The following is a 24,360-nucleotide window of genomic DNA, read 5'->3' as shown; positions in this document are numbered from 1 at the left end:
TAAAATTTTATCACAGCAATTAAATATAGATTCGTATTTTCAAGCTAATAATGACGTACTTAGCTACTGGGTTGTAGATACCCTCGGGGACTAACAGTCACCAGCAGAGGCTTCGACCCAGGGGTCATAATGTAAAACTTATACGGTACCAATTTTGATGCACCAGATGCGCATTTCGACAAATAATGTCTCTTCAGTGATGCTCAACTGGATGGGTGTTTTGATTCTAACATATAGTATGAAGGGTATCTAATACCCACACGTTCTGAAAACTTATGTTGTCCTCTCCCCACATACAAGAAAGGTGAAGATAAGGAACAGTGATCAATCTCATAACTCCTATAAGGAATACAAAATAGAGAGTTCGACAAACATGTACCCTGTAGATTATGAAATTGTTACACGTGTTATAAGTCACAGTACATTTTAGAACATTATATATGTATAATGATATTATTTGCTTAAGAGTATTTTCATTTAAATCACAACTGAATCTACCAGGTGTTCTAATACATTTTTGAAAAATTCAAATTAATTTCTCATTTTCCGCAACATCATGCGAATCATAGTCCCATAAAACATATGGTGTCAACGATATGATTTTTATCAAATCTTCAAAATGATCAAGGGAATCTTTCCTAGCCTTTGTGAATTTCGGAAATTAGGGGGGAAAATAATGGTACGAATCTTCTACTTATAATATCCACAGTAATAGATCATTGTTCATAGTGCACAATTATGACAAAATCTACTACCTAGATGTACCACAGTAATTTAGCCTGCCGCTTTGTTTATGTTTTATAATTTTAGATGGAATGAGGATTTCTAATACCAATAGAAAGGGAGTTGGCCCGAATGTATGTAATTTACATTCTATATTTGTTCGATTATTCGGATAAATTACTCCGGTTGTTTGTAACATTCGGGCAGCAAATTGCATGCACAATTTGTCGAATATATTACTTGTTCACTAAATTCAGGACTAGTTAATTTTGGAATCAACATATCTTATAGTATGAATTTAATGTAGTGCAGTTTAAAATCATGCAAAGTGTCACACATCAGAAATGATTTCAGAATTCTAATACAAACATGCACTGATGAACACAAATTTCTAAAGTTCCTGAAAGGACATGTAATCTGAAAGTATATATGCTGTTATTTAGAAGTTTGAATTTAAACCACAACATTTGAAGAAGAAAAATCTGTATACACTTAACATTACAATTCGGTATGCATTATTTCGACAGTAAGTACCAAATGAATGTACTCTACACAACTCGATCTAGAAAACAGGGATTGGTAGTAAAGCAAATCTAATTAGATGATATATTCACCATTTCAATATTATGGTAATCCTCTACAATATATGTTCATGCACCTTTGAAGATATATAATACAAATGAACATGGTATAAGCATACATTAATCGGTACAATTAGATGGGTATCAAATGTATTCAGTTGATTTTGTTATATATTTCTAGAATCAATAGCTCATTTTTACTGGAATGTATCCTGACTGAGATGTTAGTGAAAAAGAAACTAGGAATTATTTGAGTTTAGTTTCTGTGTTTCAGCTGTCATTAAAATATTTCAATGTTTTGATTCAGTAAAACTTGAGAGTACAGTTGTAAAAAAAACCCACTTTAAATGAGAGTAGAGTGTTGGGAGGCACATGCACTTATGTAAACATCATTGCCGATTGTGAGGCGAAATTGATGTGTTATTAACAATAAAATCAGTTCATTATTCAACAAAATTGAAGATGATAATAGTAATGATGATGAGTTTTATATAGCGCTTTTTCCAACGCATGCTGCTCAAAGCACTTTACAATACATTAGTACCTCGGCAGACCTTCTATAGATCTATAACGTTCTCAGCTTCCTGGGAAGCATACAGTGCAAACTGCCGTTACAGGCACTAGAGCACTAACATTATAACAATATCTTTCACTGTCTGTAGCCAGGTACCCCTCTTAGACTTGGATGGAGTGAGGAAATTCGTGTAAAGTGTCTTTCCCCAAGGACACAACGTCGGCCCTGCCACGGCCAGGACTCGAACCCACGGCCTTTCGGTGGAGAGTCTGGCAGTCTAACCACTAGGCCACCGACGCCACTGATAACGAAAAGTATTCAATATCATAACTCCTATAAGCAATACAAAATAGATAGTTGGGCAAAAAAGGAGTCCACTGGACACACCAGAGCTGGAATCAGGTGCCTAGGAGGAGTAAGCATCCCTTATACATTTCCATGTAGTGGGTTATATCACATGCAGGATGTCCAGTCTTGTCTAGATATACACTTGCTATTTAGCTTATATTGTGAGAACAGAGAAATGTCGGGCAAAAGAGGGACATCTTATAATATACCATAAAAATGCAGAGAAAATTTGCATGATTATACGTTACACCGGTACTGAGTTTATTTCATTCTTTTTAGACCTCTGATAACTGTAAAATTGTTATTGCAACATAACATAATGAATACCGTCACATTAAAATATAGATGTGTGTTCATTTTTAATTCAGTTATGTTTTGTCAAATCAAATATACCTTTATTATGCTTGGCACCTCTTTTTACATACTCCTTTAAATACCCCTTTATTAAACCTCAGTATATTAGATGATTAAACCGCCAGTCCGTGCTCTCGGTAGGAACCAATCTGTCCAGTGAGTAGGACGCATTCGTCTGAGTATGCTTTCACTAGAATTCTGTGACAGCAATTACAAAATAACTATTGCAGACACTTTGACATTGTTGTAAATGTTGCCCGTATTCAGCTAGTTCTGAGGTGAGTTTTATGTAACGAATTTTATATAATATTTTCTCTGTTAAAAAGGTCCTAAAGTTACCAATATCGTTATTCATACATTATGTTTTATGTTTGTTTCAATACCGGTTTGTCTTTCCATAAACATTTTCGCTATATGGTCCCCTTTGTAAAGCCACGACGTGTAGTACTTGCCATAATTGTTTCGCTTTAAGAAACGTATTGTATAACTCATGCATATAATTACTAGAGTTTTGTGTATCTTGACTTATAATATGCAATAACTGATATGTATAAGAGTGTATTGTTTATATGTTCATGGATAATGTACAGCATGGTTTCATCCTGAAAACCAGTATGTATGTGTACTGTTCGTTATCTTCACCATGTATGTGTACGTTTATATAGTATGACTATATTGTCATAGGTGCTACCTTGTAATGTGTACCAAATACACATGTACCAAGTACAACAGTATACAAACCAAACACTTTGTGAAACATTGCCATATGTGTTGTGTCCACGCAAGACAGCAGTCATCATAATAGTGGATATGTGTATTAGCCACACGTCATTTAAGGAACTTTTACATTCAACGCCATAAACCGGGACCAGAAAGTGTAAAATGTTTAGTTGTATAATGACTTTATCATTTACCACATTCTATCAAGGCTATCCGTGACACATACTACCGATTATTTCCATTTAAAAATATTAGCAAAGCCGCGGCCATTTTGAATTCGGCTCACAAAGAAGCTTTAACAAATCCCCATTATACAGAAAACCGATGCAAAGAGTCTACACGTGTATGCTTCTTTTTTTTAATTCAGATGTTTGTAAAACAATTTACACGCAGAATAAATGCTATATTTATAAAAGTATATTTTCCCATTAATCCTTTCCTGATCGCTGGTTGGTTTTGGTTTCTAGCGGGCAAAATTTAATATTGCTTATAAGAGAAAATCTAGCATGACTCAAATGGAACGGTGTCATGTTTTGATTTAATGGAAGATCCAAAGACATTAACATTTTTTCTGAGAATATGATACCTCCACTGTTGTTGAACATCATTCAGGTATGTCTTTTGCAAAGTAATTGAGTAAAAATTCTTGAACTTTTCAAAACAATCTTCCATTATGTAATCCTCACTATATATTTTAGTATGAGGCTGTCAATAGCCAATACTGGCAATTTACTTCTCATTTAAACGAATTTTGACGGGATATCCATGCTATTTCTGATTATATAAATCCTCTTTTTTCATGAAAGACCAACGTTATTTAATATTGCATTTCATGATCACAAGAGAACACATCAAAACATGCTTGATATTCATATTTTAGAATTTGGAATGCAAAAAAATGCCCCGATTGGGAAACAGAACCGTATCTAACCTATTATTTCTCTGTATATATCAATTTAGGTATTTCCCGTGTTGACATGGAACATTCACGATGTTGCGGATTCATCATTGCATGTACATGGAATAGTGCATATGTTCTGTATGGCCATTTAAACTATAAAGCTATGGATTAAAGGATAAACATGTCGATGCAGGAATATTCGTTCGAATGATATGGAAGTACGAAATGCAAGGAAAACATCCAAGCATGCTGTAGATATTATACCTTATTACAAACAATAAGGAGATGTTCCGGTAAGTATGGTGAGATTAAAATTGTATCTAAAGTGGTGAAATGTTTTATATATAGCGTTTGATGTTTTGTTGTGATTAAATGGTCCTTATATAGTTTGTGTGGAATTTGAAATGGTTTTGCGTTGTTGTCTGGAGGATATTTCATGAGGTGGGGGTATAATACTGTATAAAGTAATATATTTGTAGGGACAATATAATATTATGGCTATTGCATATGAATTATACAAATATCTACAGACTATGTCCAGTTGCCCATCCAAATTCTTCAGTCCTAGACATGATTTCTATTCTCAATTATGGTGCAGCATCAAATTAAATAAAGATGAAAAGTAAATCCTGTGTCAATCCTTCAGCATTAGAAGTGAAAGGCATGTATCTTTCAGACATGATATTAAACCAAGTTTTGTACATAAATGTACCTTGAGCAATGCACTTCACTCCATACAACATCACATTGAAAAAGTACGTCACAACGCACAGGTCTATATTTTCATATCACTTGGAAAGTGTTGCAATATTTCAGCTTTATTTACCAAGGCTATGAGGTGATAAGCTGTCTTTGTATATTTTTTTCTGTCAAATGATTGTATATTATTTCTCTTTTGTATTATATCAGTCTCACATTTTCAGTATAGAACCTATTCATATTCATATTATAGTATGACCTTGAAATCACCCTTAATCTAAAGGTATACTGTATATATGCTCATTGTAAAAAAAAAATGCAAAAGTTGAAGAACATCTGCTAAATGATCATGGTATCCAAAAAATGAGGTATTTCACCCCTACCTAACCAATTCTACATAATTTTGACCCACTTTATTAGATACAATAAAGAAAAGATGAACAAAATTCAGATTTCATCAACTGTATTTATTTTACTTATGATATTATCATAATAATAATAATAATAATAATAATGTGCGGCATTTATATAGCGCATTATATAATTTTTAATTACTCTAAGCGTTTTAACAATGTAAAATGTAAAACATGATAAGATGAATCAGAGCATAAAATATAACATCCAATAAAAGAAAACAATTTAAACATTACGAGTTCATGCGACAAACCAGCCTTTACTTTAAAAAAGAATATATTACAAAATATGGTTATAAGATTTCATATAAAAATATGTTTTGAGGTTTGTCTTAAAACTTTTGACAGTGCTACACTAACGGATGTCTATCGGTAAACTGTTCCATAATCATGAATTAAGCGTCAATTTTCATCCTTTCAGGGGGGCGGGGGGTGTAGCAAGTACCATTGATTTCAATGAAAAGCAAATATAACGAATAGCGATCAATCTCATATCAGCAATACAAAATAAAGATTTGGGCAAACATGAACCCCTGGATATACCAGAGATTGGATAATTTGCCTAGGGGAGTAAGTGTCCCCTGTCGACCGATCATACCAGCCGTGGGTCTTATATCTTGATCTGGTTATCCGTAATAAAAATCAGTGTGCCAAGAACGGGCTAACAATTGGTATAGAACATATCAGACAGGCTTTGGCCCAATGATAGGTCGTGTTGGTAAACTAGATCGTTATAACGACCGTAGAATTTGTAAAATGCTGATTTCAAACGAAACTGTTTGAACCCCTGCACCATCAACTTGTTTGTCAGTCACTTGCTTTGATTTAAAAACGGTCGACACGCAGAACAGACAACTGCGTAACGAATCAGGTGAGGGATGTAAACACCACATGTAGGTAATAATGGAATATTGCTGCATTAATATGGGAAGTTGACGATGAAAAAGTTGAAATCATCCCGTTCTCATACAGTTGAGTTGATAGTTAGCCATTACTATATATTCCCAATAAAATATAAGTGTGAAGCAGAAGTGGACAACTCTGTTGTGTCTTTTATTTCGAGTTCACTAAGATATATTGAATTGACATATGAATGAAAATTATCATTGTTAATATCTATATATCTAAATGTCGAATTGGAGGTCACAGCAAGATATTTTTTCTTCTCATTTAGAAGTGTGGTTTTTTTAAAATAAATTCTGCTTCATAGGAATATGAACACAAGTTAGCTAGCAAAGGAGCATAATTCTTGTCCATAGTGATTCCAACAGACTGTCGGAAGACCTGGTTACCAAATACCACGGATATTGTCAATGAGGAACTCTAGCATATTTTTTATTTCAACTTGAGAGTACTTGTGTGTGGAATCAGCGTGGCGTTTAACAAAGTACTTGTTTGAATGACTGATCACTAGATAGGAATATTTACCTTTTGCATTTTTGTTGACGAAACAACTGTCTATGATGCCAAAAACTCTAGTCTTTAATTTATTGTGAGGAATGGTCGTGTAAAGAGTTGAAAAGTCATACGGTTTGATGTTGTTGATTTGAGAAAAGCTTTATGGTTTCATGTTTACTAAAAGGTCTTTTTTAGAATCCACATTTAATTTACATCACTTCTGGCATATGTAGTCGTACAGTACGTTTGAAGTTTGACAATGCAGTCTCCAAGACAGTTCCACATTTTGGAAATACTGTAGTTCAATTTTTATTTGACTCACAGTGCAATTTAATTGCTTTGCTGTTTCAGTCAGGTTGACAGATTTAGACATTATTTCACCTTTTTAAAATGAAGACTGTAAGGGTGTACTATACAGCATAATAATGGCCGACCTCCTTAAAATCCATGCATGGAAATATAAATATCAGCAATATCTGTCTTCTTTTGGATTTCATTACCTAGCTAAGTAACTTTGTGGAGTAACACGTCGACTGCTGAACTGTAGATCAAGGGTATGAATTATGAAGTGGTTTTATTTTTTTCCCCAGATTACTTTTTACTAAAGCTGCATTGTTTGGCCAAGTAAAGAAAGTTTTAAAATATTGATTCCACCTCTGATGTGACCAGGGAGCCGTGTTTGTACAACTGTCTATTTTGTATTGTTTGTAGGAGTTATAAAATTGATCACTGTTTGTTTTCTTCACCTTTCATCCTTTATTTTTCATCGACATCAAATTTCTCTGTTGTAGCATTCTTTCTTAACTGATATTCATCTGTTGACAAAGATAACTCATGTTATCAATATTTTGTCTCATAAAAATAAAATCTCCCACCCAACCTGCATTTTCAGTGACCCTGGATGCTAATTGATCTACTTGCTATTGTCTACCTAGTTTGATGAATTTAGGTACTCGAAAGAATTGAGCTAGGCCACTCGAAAGGTAGTATTTCTGAAATTTAACACATAAACCGGGGCATTGTCTTTATGATCTTGGTGGCCTGTTGTCAAATAGTGTGTCGTGTATTGTATAACTTCTTTTAAAATTGTTTAATGTCTGCTACATTTATATAATATGGTTTTTCTGAACATAAAATGTAAAAATAACGAACAGTGATTAATCTCATAACTCCTACAAGCAATACAAAATAGATACTTAGGCAAACACGGACTCTGGACATACCAGAGGTAAGAACAGGTGCTTAGGAGGAGTAAGCATCCCCTGTCGACCGGTCACACCCGCAGTGAGCCCTATATCCTTTTCAGGTAAACGGAGTTATCCGTAGTTAAAATCAGTGTGCCACGAATGGCTTGACAATCGGTATCAAACACATCAGACAACATTCGACCCAATGATAGGTTGTATTGACGAATTAGATCGTTATAACAACCATAGAATTTGCGAGATGTTGATTTCAATCGAGACTGTTGAAACCTCTGTACCATCAACTTGTCTGTCAGTAGTTTGTCTCGATTTAAAACATATCACTTTCAAAAGTTGTGTCAGCACTGGGCAATTTGCAGTCAACAAGCCTACAGTACAAAAATGAATGAAACCCTTGTAGTGTTTTATGTAACCATGTGCATAGATAAACACATACGCATTGACAATGCCACATCTACACAAACTAAATATAATCAATATTACCGTACCAAACACTACCAGCAATGATATTTGCTATTTTAGAATCTCACAATGATTTTGTACATGTAAATGCATGCAGTGGTGGATCCAGGATTTGTTAAATGGGGGATAGGGATCCAGGGTTTTAAAGCGTTTTATGTAACTTGTATGGGGTTAATCTAGCTGCATGTACAACATAATATGATAATTAATGGGTTTGCTTATCTTATGTGCTTATGTGTATAGGATATGTATATATATCATGTCAAATCTTAAACCACTATTTCTTTTTTTATGTTTGCTCTCGGGGAGGGTGTGTTTGTTTAAATCAGCCACTGGCAAGGTGAAGACAGAATTGAGCAAAACTACAGTGTGTATACTTAGTCATGGTATATCATATGTTACACATGATTAATGTTTGTTTACTGTTTTAGAACTAGATGGGGAGAAGATTCGCACCACAGGATATGGAAGAGAACCCTTGATAACGGAAACAACTTTCAATGTAACAGTGGTTGAACACTCCTCGTGTCCAGAGTCCATCTTAATTCAGTGAAGTGGTAATCTATTCTTCTAGGAAGCAACAAGAGGGATCGGGACAAGGGTCATAGTGACTCAAGTTTTGGTGTTAGAAGACCATTTTGATTAAACATGTTAGCATAGGAAGCTAGGATACCAGTCTTATGTGAGCATACCAATTACATATTTATAAATGAACAGTTGAAGGATGGCCCCTATGACAAGAAAATGAACATTGATGTCCATATATTTGCGCTTTCCTGCTTTTTCTGTGGAAAGAGTTATTTGTATTGTTCTGTATATTAGTGTTTTTTCTTACCATCAAAATTTGATCACGCTTTACGACTTATGGAGGTAGTTTGTAATCCATAATACAATGCTTCTTGAGAAATAATCAGATATCAACCTACATTCTTGAATTTTGATTCTAATTCTTGTTTTCGTTGTTCGTCTTTAACAATAAATTGTAAGAACATCAAACATTTGTTAAACACTGACTTGACTTGCTTTAAGAAAACTTGCTACAGATATATTACTATTCTTAAGTACTAAATGGAAATATAGACACACACACCTTTACTCATGAATTCAAATTCAGGAAAAAAAATCTATGAGAGATCAATCGAAGGGATCTTGAGACACTTAAACCTGGTTATTGCCCTTGAATGTCTGCAGTTCTTTGTTTGAGCTCATATATTTTATATGACATGGGGTCACTTGCGCATCAGCCCTACTTTCAAATGAAAGGTCAAGGTCAACATTGAAATAAGATTTTAGACATCTTCAAAGTGTTTTAGGCTCTACTCAAACACATGATATTTTACAAATTTTCAAAGTATTTAAGCACTTCTCAAACACCGTACTTAGATGTTTTGTGACCTTTTATAGAACTTTCAATTCTTGTGAACTCCAGTTACCATTCCTTTTTCATTAATTTTGTAATCGTTTGACTTCAATATCTTTGATATTATGAAAGGTACTCAATTGAGGTTTATTAACTCTTGTTCTTACTCTTTTGATCTTGAATTTGGGATCAAAGGTCAAGGTCATACACATCTCTATCCTTGCAGATATTATTTGATATTTGGTACAATGCTTTACCATAACAACTTACAGATGAGGTTCAAATTTCGTCTCGGTCTGTTGATTTTAATTGTTGTTCCATTGACTTAAAAAAAAATTGCATGAATTAGCAGTTTTAGAGACTTTTTTATTGTTATGCTTTCATTTTATTTAATGTTTACTAGATTGCTTTGTAATATCAAGTTACATATCAAGTTTGAATTTCATCTCAGTCCGTTGCACATCAAACTTGATAGACTAGTACATTGTAGGAAGTAGATGTCCCCTATTGATTTTAATTTAGCATGGTCAAAAGTCAAGGGTCAAACTGGAAATAGGAATATACCGTCCACTCAATATCTTGAGAACCCTTTGCTTAACAGACATGAAACATAGATAATAGAAGACCCCTATTGATTTTCAGGTGGCATGTTCAAAGGTCAAACTGGACGTCCCGTGGAGATCCGGGTTAGAATATGTCCTCAGTATCCCCTTGCTTGTCGTAAATGCGACTAAATGGAGTATTCCTTCGGATGAGACCGCAAAAACCGAGGTCCCGTGTCACAGCAGATGTGGCACGATAAAGATTACTCCCTGTTCAATGACATAAGCGCCGAGCATATACCTAACTTTTGCAGCCCTTCACCAGTTCAATATTTGGCGAACCCTTTCCTCGACAGACATCAAATTCGATAAACTAGTACATTTTAAGAAGTAAGTGACCCCTAGTGATTTTGTGGTTATATGGTCAAGGGTCAATACAATTTGGACATAACTCAATATCTCAGGACCATTTCCTTGACAGTAAACTGATACATTGTAGGGAGTAGATGAGAACTATTGATTTCGTTCGACATTGTCAATGATGAAAGGGGACATAGGAATATATTGTCTCCTATATATTTTGAGAATTATTTGCTTGACAGACATCGAACTTACTTACATCCTAAGGAGTAGATGATCCCTGATGACTTTGATGTCACATTGTCAATGGTAAATTCACTCTGGGCATACGAAGATACTAACTTGCTCAATTTGTTTGAATTGTTTTGGCACCACGTTACTTTTATCAAGGAAACGATAAATGTGTGTAACTCTTTTCAATTTTGCAACATGGAAGCATACATGATTCTGAAACATTTCTTGTTTACACTAGTATTGTTGTGCATGTACTATATTGTTCAACCAAGCTTAAGATTGTTAATGTTATTATTCAATAATCTTTACATAAATCTTTGACTCTTTAATAAAAACATTGTATATACGAGTGTAAAATGTTTGTGTTTTGTTTTAATTTGTGGTTGATAATATTTCAACTTTTGATATTTTTTGTTCAATGAATAGAAAATTGGTATGCATAAACCATTGCTGAACCCTTTGTAAATTTCAGGAACACGATATATATCACTATTATTAAAGTATGACTGTGTGTACATAGAATTGATGCAATTATCTCGTTATATTTTAGAGAAGGGTAGGTTATTCACGTTAATAAGTTCTTGGAGTTTCCGCACTGCATAAAACTAGATTGGAAAGTAGTTTCGCTAGTGCATAATATGTGCGAAAAACTTGCATAAACTTAGAGTGGCAACTAGTTTCAGTAGTGCGGAAAACAGTGCAGATACCTTAGGTTTCATCAAGTTTCCACTGCCTAAACCACTTGGAATAGGGGGCAGCTTAGGTTTATGTACTCTGTAAACCCTTGTAAACTTAAAGTTTCCAAACTTAAACCCTGCGTACACCATTTGTTTTTTTTTAAAGTTTCCACATAGTTTCCGTACATTTTCTGCACCATGGAAACCATGCAGTGCCTGATCAAGATATAGGGCTGATGACATATATGACCGGTTGACAAGAGATGTTTATACCTCTTAGGCACCTGGTGTGTCCAAGAGTCCGTGTTTGCCCAACTAATTATTTTGTATTCCTTATACATGAGTTATGAGATTGATCACTGTTTGTATTCATTTTCCTTTGTTTTTAGTTGTTGAATATCGACCCGGTTTAATGATCAAAATTTCACTATTCTCTTCAAATTTCAATGAACTAAGGTCTAAATTCAATAAATAAAAATGACTTTCAAACCAATTTTTAACCCGTGTCAAATTCTTCGTTACACCTCCCACATCCTCCATTGAATATTTCCTATAATCAAACAATTCATATTTTAGATTTATCAGGTCCTTTATTGAAGACTGCAATGCAGTTGTGGTCGACAAGGAAAACGAAGCAAAAAAGGAAACAGAAGACGATGTCAAAATGTTTTATAAACTCAAAAAGGAATTACAAGACACGGAACTCAAACGAAAGGAGGTAATGTAAAAGGAACTAAGTGTTTGTGTTGATGTGAATTTTTGTGGTTTTCTTTATCATTCATTATTATTTGTTTGTTTGTGTTAATGAATGAACCATTTTATATATTACACGAACATCAACATCATTGAATACATATGCTGGTTTTTCAGCGGTCTCCAGCATATTTCAAGTTCAAATCTTCACCTTGTCGTTCCTAAAATATACATTTACTATATCATCCACTCTTTTTAGTTACAAAATAAGTTTGCAGTGCCTAGATATAGACCATCTTATACTTAATCTACATACATATTTTCGTTTTCCTTATTTCAAATAAGGTCAAGCCAGGCATGTCATTACATATGATGTCAATATAGTTGAAAACAAGGATTTGACATCAATTAATTGAAAATGTTCGAAATTCAGATAACCCCGATCCTTCATTTAGAGACAGAATTTCATAATTATTATGAATAATGTTGAAGATTATTCTAGACGATGAGCTCAATGTGAAATAGAGGTATATTCAACGTGATAATAAAAAAATCTTGCATTGGCTTTGGACTCGCTCAAATATGAATGGACGATGATTTATATATTAGAAATACTGATTTACATCTCAGTGAATTCGAAATAATCTACACCATAGAGACCACGGCTTTTCTCCATCTGCCTCATACTTCAATACCGTATAGCGGGTTTTTTTCACGGGTGGTAAATTCGGCTTATTTTAGCGATTAAGTAGCTTTTCCTTCAACTCGCCAAATATGCACCCAATTTCGACATCAGTATTTACAAAAGAGATAATTCTTTCTTGTCCGTCAAAATTTATTCTGCTAAAATTATTATCATACTTTTGAGTTAACAAATCGTCGTATTTTTGATCCGCAAAAAAAAACAAAAAAAAAAAAAAACCAACCCCTCCCCCCAAAAAAACCAAACAAACAGCTAGCCTTTATTTTATTGAACGTAGGAGTGAACGGTAATATAAAAACCCAATTCAATGGCAGAATGGATAACTTCAGCTTTTCCATCACCAACTTTTCATAGTCATAAATCCCTATCCCATTATTACCTGCATATGGAGTGTCTGTCTCTCAACTGATTTGATGTGCAAGGGATAGGTCTGTTTTTAAATCAAGGCTGACTACTGGTACCTGAGTTGATGTTACAGGGGTTTCAACAGCACAGCAGGGTTAAGGCGTCCCGAAAAAAGTAAAAACAAACATCATAAAATGTTCCTCGGTGCACTTCACACTATATATGACACCACAATATAAAACTACGTCACGACGTCCAGGTCTATAGTTGTATCGTGGGGGAAATATAATATGTTCTCGCTATTTACTACCGTTTCTAGTGTTCAAGCTGTTTATGTGACCCTATGTGCATAGTCATTTGGAATAAAGAAAACCAACGTCTGTACAGATTAGAGTCGACTATATAGTATTTCGATCAAGGAATTTTCCTAAAGGTAAATAGTTCCAGCTTTAGGATTTTGATACGGGAGGTAGGATAGTTTGCCTCGTTTAGATACGATTTGACAGTGAATGTGGGAAATGCCCAACATTTGAGTTGAGCTTATTAAAATTGCTATATTCGAGAGGACGTTGTACCGATCCGTATCACTTTTTAAATTTAGCATATCAATGTTGACATATGAAGCCCAACCTGCAAATGATTAGAGTGCAATTTTCACCTGTGCCGAAGTGATAAAAAACTGAAAGTCTTTTGGATAAGAATAGCTCTACCTCACTTGTATGACAACATAACAGTTTAGCGAGATATTTCCCCATGTGATATGATGTTTCTTTATGTAAATGAGAAACGATTTTTACTAACATTTCCGACACTTGGAAGAATTTAAATTTGATTTCAATATCCTGTAATTACTTGTTATTTTGACTTGGGATACCTTAATCCCCGCTATGAGTCTCGTTTAAAGCCAGGAAGTTGCAAGAATTGCAGAATCACTCGCGTAATGTCCCGGGATAGGGACCTACAGTTGTATTTGTGTCTTGAATTCCACTATTGAAAAAAAAAAAACAACATTGGCAGTATATCCCCCATGTTTAGTCCCGACTTGTTGTGATCAAATATTACAGTTGTGCTTTAACAGACCAATGTTGTTTTGATTAATAGCTTATCACTGTATTCTGTTTGACGCGTGATTAATTTCCAAATAAAAAGGAGGCTTCTGACAAATAAGTTATGTTAGAAGAATTGCAACGATCTCGTTTAAAGGCAGCACCCCCAAATCGTATAGTTGTTATATCAATCTAATTAACCAATACAGCTTGTACGACATGTTTCTCACCAATTGAGAACCTTTTCTCAATGATTGTGACAACGGAACAATTCGTTTATCTGCTCCGAATATGGGGGTCACGGCCAGTGTGACCATTCGACAGAGGATATCACCCCTCCTAGGCACCTGATCCCACATTTGGTATGTTCACGCGTCTGTATTTCTCCTGCTCTGAACTTCGTATTCTTTATAGGAATTACGAGAGGAACTATAAGATTAATCACTGTTCGTTATATTCACCTTTCATTAATCACCATTCGTAATCTTTACCTTTCATTTTATTTTGAAACTAATTTCTTTCATTATTGATACATGCACATGCCAAACCTTTTGGTGATCATCTTTCGTTATGTTCACCCTTATGGCAAAGAATGTCATCCAATTCCAGGATATTTAAGTTGTGACCTTAACCTTGAAGTACTCAAATTCTAAAACTTAAAGTTTTATCTGCTCATAACGTTTGAACAGTGAGTGATACATTTTTCATATTTCAGGTATGTATTCCTTTTGACAAGATCTTTCTTTCAAGATCGAACGTTATGATGTTGCATCTTGATCTTTGATTTTTACGTACTTTTAGAAAAAAAGTGCGCGTAGTATTCTTTTAACTCTTTAAGGTCGGGCTTTCGTATGTTATTATATTAAATATTAACAGCTGTGAAGGAGAAACTTCAAACGCACTGTACCACACAATATGCCAGAAGTGATGTAAAATAAATGTAGATTCTAAAACATTCTTAGGGACTTAGTAAATTTGAAATCGCAAAAACTTTCTCAAGTCAGTATTTAAACGTATAACTTTTCATTGAAGTATACTTCTACTATTGCATCCAAACTTTTCAATTATTAATAGACTTTACGTTGCCGAGATATAGATCATCTTATGTTTGATCCACCTACGGGTTCGTGTTCTTCGTCGTCTTCCAACTATAGTCCACATGAACATATCATCACTGGTGGTGTTAATATAGTTAAAAATGAGGACCTCTGGTCACTTAATATAAAAGGTCCTAAATACATAGAGCCTTTGTGTTTTAATTGGCAACATAACTTCATCTCTATCATGAATTATGTCAAAGATTATGTTAGACGATGGGCTAAATACGAAAAAAGTAGAACTTGATTCCTTGTCAGAATGGATTCAAAGTATAAGAGGAATATTAAAATCCCACATTAGACACATTAAAACAACATTATATAGGGCTCCGGTGGATATGAACGGTTGACAGGAAATACTTACTCCTCCTAGACACCTGATCCCACCTCTGGTCTATCCTTGAGTATGTGGTTATCCAACTCTTATTGTCATATTCTTTATATGAGTGATGAGATTGACCACTGGTCATTATCTTTATCTTCTCATACCCATGAAAAAAATACTAAAGTTATGGTCTCATCCTAGCCCGATACAGTCATACCATAACCTTGTTACAAGGTCACAATCCAATATAAAAATCAACGTATCTATATACGATAAGTGATTAATCTCACTTATATAAGGGATACAAAATAGAGAGACCAGTAAATATGGACCCCTAAATAAACCAAACCTGAGATCAGGTGTCAAGGGGGAAAAAGAATCCCCGGTTGTCCGGTCACACCCGTCGTGAGCCCAGTAAGATCAGGTAAACTGAGTTATCCGTAGTCAAAATTAGTGTGTAGAGAAGGAGTTAACAATTGATATGAAACATGACAGACAATATTCGTCCCAATGGCATGCTTTATTGACAGAGAAGACCGTTTTAACGACCATACAACCATAGAATTGTTGAAACTCCGGTAACATCAACTTGTTTGTCACTGGGTCACTGCATTTAAATCTGCTTACATGCATACATTAGGCAATCATAATTCTGAATTTCCCCAGTCTTATCTGGACAAAGGTCCCATGGATTTCGATGTGAATGTTTCTTATTTGGCGGCTCTCTAAATGTCATAAGTGATGATAAACTGTCTACAGCTAATATTATGAATAACAGGTCTTACCCTTTCCAAATGTAACAAACTAGCAATATGCCCTTAGCATAAATTCAATTAATATACGCATATTTTACGCATTTTCAAACTTATATCACGTTATCTTCACCTTTCACTTATGGATATGTGCCTAGATGGAGTTTGTAGATGAATTGTGCCTTTGTCAACAAGTATTATGTATCAACTTTTATTCTTTGTTTTTTTAACCAATGGACCGAGATTATTAAAAAAAAAAAGTGCTGATGTAAGATTGTTGCTACTAAATGTCTATACATATATTGTATTTACCTGTCGTCTTGGTTGTCATGAAATTACCAAATTCCTGGTTTAATATGGTTGTTGGAAAATATTGGGTATACTTGTACAGGAATTTGGTGAGATAATATTTGAGCACAATAGAATTATATCTTAAAATAAAAAAGAACAACCAATACACTCTTTCCAATGTAATTAAAATTGAATAGTTTGATCTGTTCAAGTATTTTGCTACGTAATGGTTTAACAACATTCTATAGGTGCCACATTAGAGCGACTTTTGTTCAAATGCTGGATAAAATATTAACTGGTTTGGAAATTACTTGCGTTTCGTACAGCGTATTTAACCACAAGGGTGTCACGAAAGGTACACTTATGATGAATACTTGCTGATAATCAAAAGCACAAGTTTTCTGTAAAGTATACCATGTCGATCCATCACATGTGATACTTATGTTTGACAATCGAAAAAAATCATTCTACCAACTATCTATGAATATTACACTTCAACGTATACTAAAACGAAATACAATATTCACAACTGGAAATTACTAAAGTGAACTGATAACATGCATTTTAGTTTTCTTCACTAATTCAGCCCGTGCGGTGCGTCATTTTCAAGTATCATATACATAATGTATATTGCCATCTGCAACATTTTAGAGTATTAAGTAAATACTCTATTACTCTCATACAATAATTCAATATGCAAACATGCTCTCAGTTTTCGAAGATATCCACCAAGTGATTCGTAAAACAGTCTCATGATCCACTGTTTCGGATAACAGAACTTGACATCAAATGCGATGTCATAATGTTCATGGTACACTGATTTTGACAATGAACAACTCCATTTACCTGATCAAGATATAGGGCTCACGACGGGTGGGCCCGGTCGACATGGAATGCTTAATTCTCCTAGGCACCTGATCCCACCTCTGGTATATCCAGGGTCCGTGTTTGCCCACCTCTCTATTTCGCATTGTTTATAAGAGTTATGAGATTGATCACTGTATTATCTTCACATTTCATACTAGTGTAGCGAATACAAAATCATTTCCTTTTAATTAGATTGTTATCTCTTGTACTATATATATCACGTAATTAGTGTTTAATCAATTTTAGGCATTCCAAAGTACTAGATAATTGTTTTTCTTAATTGTAGGCCTTGGGAAGTATTCCGCAAATGACTGACGATTTTCTTGAAGGAACTACAATAGCTCTTCATCGATATATTCATAGCCAAGAGTTCAAGACGCAAATTCTACAAGACATTGACAAATATGCAAGATTTAAGATTGGAAGCGAAATCGAGTCTCGAATCGAGAAAAAAACATATCGTTGGCAAAAGAAAAACATAATCAATATGTTTAAAAGAGATGTTATGGGAAAAGTTGCGGAGAAAATTATCGATATTCCTGAATCACTACATAGGATTACAGACAAGGTGAAAGGATTCACTTCCCCCTTTGATGTCGAGAATAAAATCGGCTCTACTCTTGTTTCCTTCCTTGCACCCAGTGGAACGGCGATTTTCGGAAGTATCCTTATGACACAATTGTCCGTAAGTCGTAACGCTGCAATAGCTGTCGCTGCAACAGGACTTGTTGGTGGTTTAGTATATTCAGGATTAGTAGCGCTTGATGTTCTGGATGACGTTGACACCACTATTGAAAATGCTTACAATGCTAGAGTAGAGCGGCTGACAAATGGCAACATTAAACAGTCTTTAACCAAAGCATATGCCGAAGGATTGAACAATATACTGCAGAATTTCCTCGAGGAAGATGTGAAGGAGGAGATAGATAACCTGGAACGCCTTGTCGCATACACGGGAAAGAGAGTAGAATATTTCCGAAAACAGGAGTCCGATTTGATTCCTCTTAGTTCTGAAATTTCAAAAATTAGAGAGCGCCTCAATGAGCTTGAAAATACTCAAGTAAAAATGGATTGAATTTTGAAAGATAGCTGAAACTATTAAACAATTGCATTTGTGGAATCTATCAGAAACTTTTATGAAAGGAAAACAAATTAGACCATCTAACGATTATCATTATTTCTCTTTATAAGTGTGTGCGGGGTTTGCTAACTTTTGTAAAGAGGGGATCGGTGATATCTTTGATTTCAATGCGATTTATTGATGATAAATATGATATGATATTATACATTTTTTTTTTATAAATCCCTGTAAATTTCGTAATTGTTAAGAAATTCATTTTTAGTACGAATCTATCATTTTATCTTTATGCCAAAAGTATCCCTGATCATCAGTTTTGAACAAAACATCCCAACAAAATTCCCGGTGTAGGGAAACCGTTGTAAATCAGTGACTGCAATATCAAGAGATCAGATATAAGCGATGACTACCATTAGTTAGTATGTAATGTCATTCTTTTGAAGCCAAAATGTGTACACGTTATTCAGACTGGATGGAATTTCTTGGCATGGTATATTCTGTAGAATATCAAATATAAATATAGTGGTTCATGTTTTTGATATTTTTTCTACCCTCTTCAGGAGAGTAATCTTCAAAATATCCGACCATCAAAATTATATGTAAATTCTTATCAACATTTGTCCATTGTCATGGTGTTTGTTTATTCAGGTAAAACACCCAAGTTAACATATTTGACCCTCTCTCTCGAGAATATTTCACCCATATGGAAACGTCACCAAGATCGGTGAAGACTTTCAAATTCTGGTCTTTGCTCGGTGTTTACGGCCATTGCCCAGTGATGGTTCTTTAGCGTGCCACACCTATTGCGACACCGGACATCGGTTTTTAAGGGCATATCCGAAGACATTCGTACTTGATGCCGAACATTTGCCGATAGATCTGTCACTACCTTTTTTAACGACTTAGGTCTGTTGCGGCCGGGATTCGAACTCCGACCTTCCACATACGGGGCGAACACTCTAACCTCTAGACCACCGGGATGAGAAAACAAAGGTTAGTAAAAGGAAACAGAACTTTGAAAGGAAATATAAATCATTTAATAACTTTCAAAGTGGTGACTTAACAATGATGCCGATAGGACGAAAAATTCGTTTGATTCCTTAATAAAAAAAAAATCGTCCCGAGTTCATCTGTACTAAGCACGCGGAAGTACTTTTCTCTGGAATGCATCTTCTGTGTTCTAATTTTAGCTAAAGAACAGGAAGTTTCAAACAAGCATTGTAAACGAAGGTATTCGTTTGGTGCTACCAAAAATAAACACAACCAAAGATATAAATAAAATACAAATTAATTTAAGATAACACATAGGTCCTAGTGATGACGTGTTAAAACAATCAACTTGATGGACATAGTACACTGACTGGTAGATGTAGACATATTGTAAACACCAGTTACCGGTTTGTATCGTCTGCTTTACGATTTCAAAACATGACGGAGCAAGCAGCGATTTTTTAACACAGTAATGAAGTTGAACTGTGTTATATGGGGTCAACGAGGACAATTCAGTTGAAGAGATGTTGAGCGTTTTACTTGATGTTGAAATGGAGCCTAGTCGCATTCCACCGTTTCAACGTCACAACCAATGCTCAACGTCTCTTCGAACGCAATGCAACTTACATCCAGTCACCACTTGTTCTTTTCCTTTAGATCTAATTCAGCTTTTAACCATTGCACCTTTAATTTGGCGTATAATCCATTTAATTATGCACAATATATCTACCTGACCCGAACGTACAGCCAGTTTTGTTGTTGTTCTCATTGTTACAGGGTGCGTATCTAGGTATTCCTACGCGCCATTCAAAAAACGTTAATTCAAGCTTTTTGATGGGATACGATATATGTTTTTCTAATCTAAGAACATAATTAAATGATAAGAAATAAAACGTATCATTCTTTTAATGCTACGTACATTGATGAAGTTTTCCGTTCAATTTTTCGTTTGATACATGCACCAAATAAAGAATTATAAGTTTCATTTCTTAAATAAATAAATAAATAGAATTTAAAAACACGATTAAACAAGAGGAAGTATTTCATACATACTTTTAGTTTGGGTGCCTCCTGTGCCGTGACTTTAACACAATAGAGGAACGATCCGGATGCCATCTCATTGCGTAACATATTAATCATGCCATTTCCTTGCTAATGAGCGTGTATTGACACGGCAGATCATTTAGAAAAAAAAATTATTGCCCCCCCCCTCCCTCGTCACAGGAACATTCTTCAAAATATCCGTCCCATGCCAAGAAATCCCTACCAAAATTGCCGGTGTAGGGAACACGTTATAAATCAATGACCGCAATTAAGAGATCAGATACAAGCAATGGCTGCTATTATTTAGCCTTCCATGTGGTTCTTTTGAAGTCAAAGACTTTACACGTTATTAAGACCGGGTGGAATATCTTGTCATAAGAAGATTGATAATTGGTATTTAACAATTAAAAAAAAAAGGTCAGAAACTTGCCAAAATTATTATGGGATACACAACTGATGCCTTGAGCAAATTAACTTTTTTATTACTTTATCAAAATTGATAGACTAAAATTGTTCATTGTTATATGCTTCCATTGCAAAGGTACTTGATATCAAAAATGTCTATAATGTAAAACGTATATGGTACATAATAATAAAACATTTATGGATACTGATTTATGCTATCTTTATATACAGCGCCCTTTCTTCTGCGGGAGTTAGCCTAATCATATATAATCTGCGCATGTGTAACTTCTTAACGTCATTTGCCATATTGTATTGAAATCAACAGGGGATGCTTACTCCTCCTAGGCACCTGATCCCATCTCTGGTGTGTCCAGGGGTCCGTGTTTGCCAAACTATCTATTTTGAATTGCTTATAGGAGTTATGAGATTGATCACTGGGCCCGGTTTTTCGAAAGCTGGTTAACTTTAACACAGTGGTTAAGTTTAACGCAGTGTTAACTCCTAACCAAGTGATTAGCTAACACAATGCTTATATTCTGTTTTTCGAAAGCAATTTAACACATTGGTTAGTTAACACTGTGTTAACCGATTTAACCACTTGCTAATCATTTGATTACCCATAATGCACATGTACTTCCTATGTAAACAATAAGAATGCAGGAGTAAATAAAAGTTTTGTTTATGGGAGATCGCTGATGAAATGTTCATGTATTGGTTAGTTTCGAAATACATGACAGTGACTGTGAGCCATGCACATATACTTGAATAGATGCATTTATTAGTCTATTCAATTTGAATAATCATAGAGGTATTAAAGCATTATATAATGATATATACTAGGCCTAAGTCTAGTTGAGAAAAACGGTGCTTATGTTGTAGAAAGCAGGCTCGTTGCATAATTTATCAAAGTGGGGTTTATAGGGAGTTGAACAAGTTGACTTCACACTTGTCTGAAAATACTTGACAAGCCAAAACAAAATTTATACACACATCCCTAAAATGAGTTGTTCTGTACGGGCCGAACCTAAGATCATAAGTTGCGTGATTGGGGAGGGGGGTTCGGTTTCATTCTTTATCAGTAAAATATACGTGTTCAGTTCAAGCTTACATGTCAACTATCAATCACTGGTACTATGATATGAAAACGCGGGGAAGGGGGATGTCAGACTTTGCATGTAAAAATAACAGTAAACGTATGTTGCCAGAAATAAGGGAGTGGGGGTGCTATATGTTTTGAACTAGGAAATAAAACATATGTTTTTTCTATTATGTTTGATTCATAATTGAACAAAATTTATGGAGGGGGGGGGGGGGGTAAACAACGATGCTAGCCTATAATTTTTTTTCTAAATTTCTAAGAATATATAACTTTTTTAAATAGATATACTCTTAAGTCTTAATTTCCTCAAAACAGTTAAAAATATTCATGAAGAAAATGATAAAGTAATTTACCTTATGATAGTCTGTTCACATTCATATCTATAGCATTTTATATCTGTTTTTTAAGCATGTATTTATTTTAATGTTCTTTTTATTTTAAACATAACACTTGATCCACCACTTCATTTCTACAACGAGAGATGAATCTGGAATATCAACAATGAAAAACTCCTCTTCCTAAGTTTGTGTTAACAACTATTCTGTATTAGCCTGAATTGAATACTGTTCATATTAGATAGCCTTCAAAAAAGAAAATGCATGTATGCAAGGTGAAGATAACAAACAGTGATCAATCTCATAACTCCTACAAGCAATACAAAATAGATAGTTGGGCAAACACGGACCCCTGGACACACCAGAGCTGGGATCAGGTGCCTAGGAGGTGTAAGCATCCCCTGTTGACCGGTAACACCCGCCGTGAGCCCCATATCCTGATCAGGTAAACGGAGTTATCCGTAGTCACGTACGTTTCATGTATGCAAAACTTCATTTGAATCCGTTTTGAATTATACAAGAGATTTTCAAAAGTCAAGGCCAGTGCAGACGATAGTGTTTTTAAAGTTGGTGTTTCATTGGAGATTATCATCATGACCTAAGGGCCTGAATGCACTTTGACATTTGGAAGCCAAAATTAGGTAAAATTACATCTTAAGCATGGATCCCGTTGCAGGATTTCATATAAGTGAATATAATACGAGTTTTATTGACACCCCCACCCCTTATTGAAAGTTTATGCCGAAAGTATCTATAGATGTGTGCAAGATACTGCCACTGACAGACAAGTGTAACACCATCATCCAATTGTACTAGTTTTTTTCCCAATAGCTGTTCCCCTTAGGTAAATTTCATGAGATTTGACGAAAATATCTATTTAGGACAACATAAACAACACATCGTCATAGTTCAGCATCAATACACACCTCAGAATGTCTGAGCCTTTGAAATTTTTATGATTTTTCGTCTGAGGCGGACAGAAAATGAAGTCGGCGGCCATTTTTAACCAATGTGTTAAGACTTAACACAGGTACTGGAGGTGGATTAAAGTTAACACAACGTTAACACAGTGTTAACGCAAGTTCGCATTTTGAAAAACAGTTAATCACATGGTTAACTTTAACACTGAAGTTAACACCGAGTTAACACTGTGTTAAAGTTAACCAACTTTCGAAAAACCGGGCCCAGGTCATGCCAAAATCTAATAAGTAACCAACACCAACCAAATTTATGTACTTTTAGTTTTTAATATTTTCATTCACTGGATCTTTTCTGTTATATATTTCTTTTGATATTGACATTGCTTTCATCATAGATGATGAATACATGTTTATTGCAAACTAGTTTGATCCAGTATTGAGTTACCCATTACCAAATATGGAGTGCCGTCAACGTCAAAACTAGTATTGGCTGGTTCGTTTAAAGTAACGAAATGATCAACGTTATGATATTTCAGTACTTAAAATCTAGTTTATATTTTTAACAAAACAATACATGAAAATATAAATATAAACAATGACATGTTTTTTTATGTTGTTTTATCGGGTGATGAAGGTAGCAATCATTGCAGACAAAAATTAATATATACATTTTTGTCTGCAATGCTAGTTACAGTACCTTCAACGTTATTCTTGACATGTTACTAGCTTGAAAATACAGATGTATATTTAATTGCTGTGATAAAATTTAGAAATACATTTCAAAATTAAGGATTATCTCCTTCAAGCATAGCTCTTATCCTTAGAAGAATTTGAGTCCACGTTTTTGGAACTCTGTTTTCCCCAAAATAGCTCTTTGGG

General features: G+C 34.6%; 1 protein-coding gene across 1 annotated transcript in view; it reads left to right on the top strand.

Moving 5' to 3' along the window:
* Positions 1 to 19,451, top strand: part of LOC125662397 (uncharacterized) — a 36,960-nt gene extending 17,509 nt beyond the window's left edge. The window contains exons 8-9 of the mRNA XM_056146457.1: positions 12,068 to 12,209; positions 17,897 to 19,451. Coding sequence (XP_056002432.1) covers positions 12,068 to 12,209; positions 17,897 to 18,685 — 931 coding nt within the window. The 3' untranslated portion in view covers positions 18,686 to 19,451. The remainder of the gene's footprint in view (positions 1 to 12,067; positions 12,210 to 17,896) is intronic.
* The last annotated feature ends 4,909 nt before the right edge of the window (positions 19,452 to 24,360 follow it).

The sequence above is a fragment of the Ostrea edulis genome, chromosome 8 (assembly GCF_947568905.1).
Source record: "Ostrea edulis chromosome 8, xbOstEdul1.1, whole genome shotgun sequence".
Classification (NCBI taxonomy): Eukaryota; Metazoa; Mollusca; class Bivalvia; order Ostreida; family Ostreidae; genus Ostrea; species Ostrea edulis.
The sequence above is the reverse complement of the archived record's forward strand: the minus strand, read 5'-3'. Positions and strand labels throughout refer to the sequence as shown.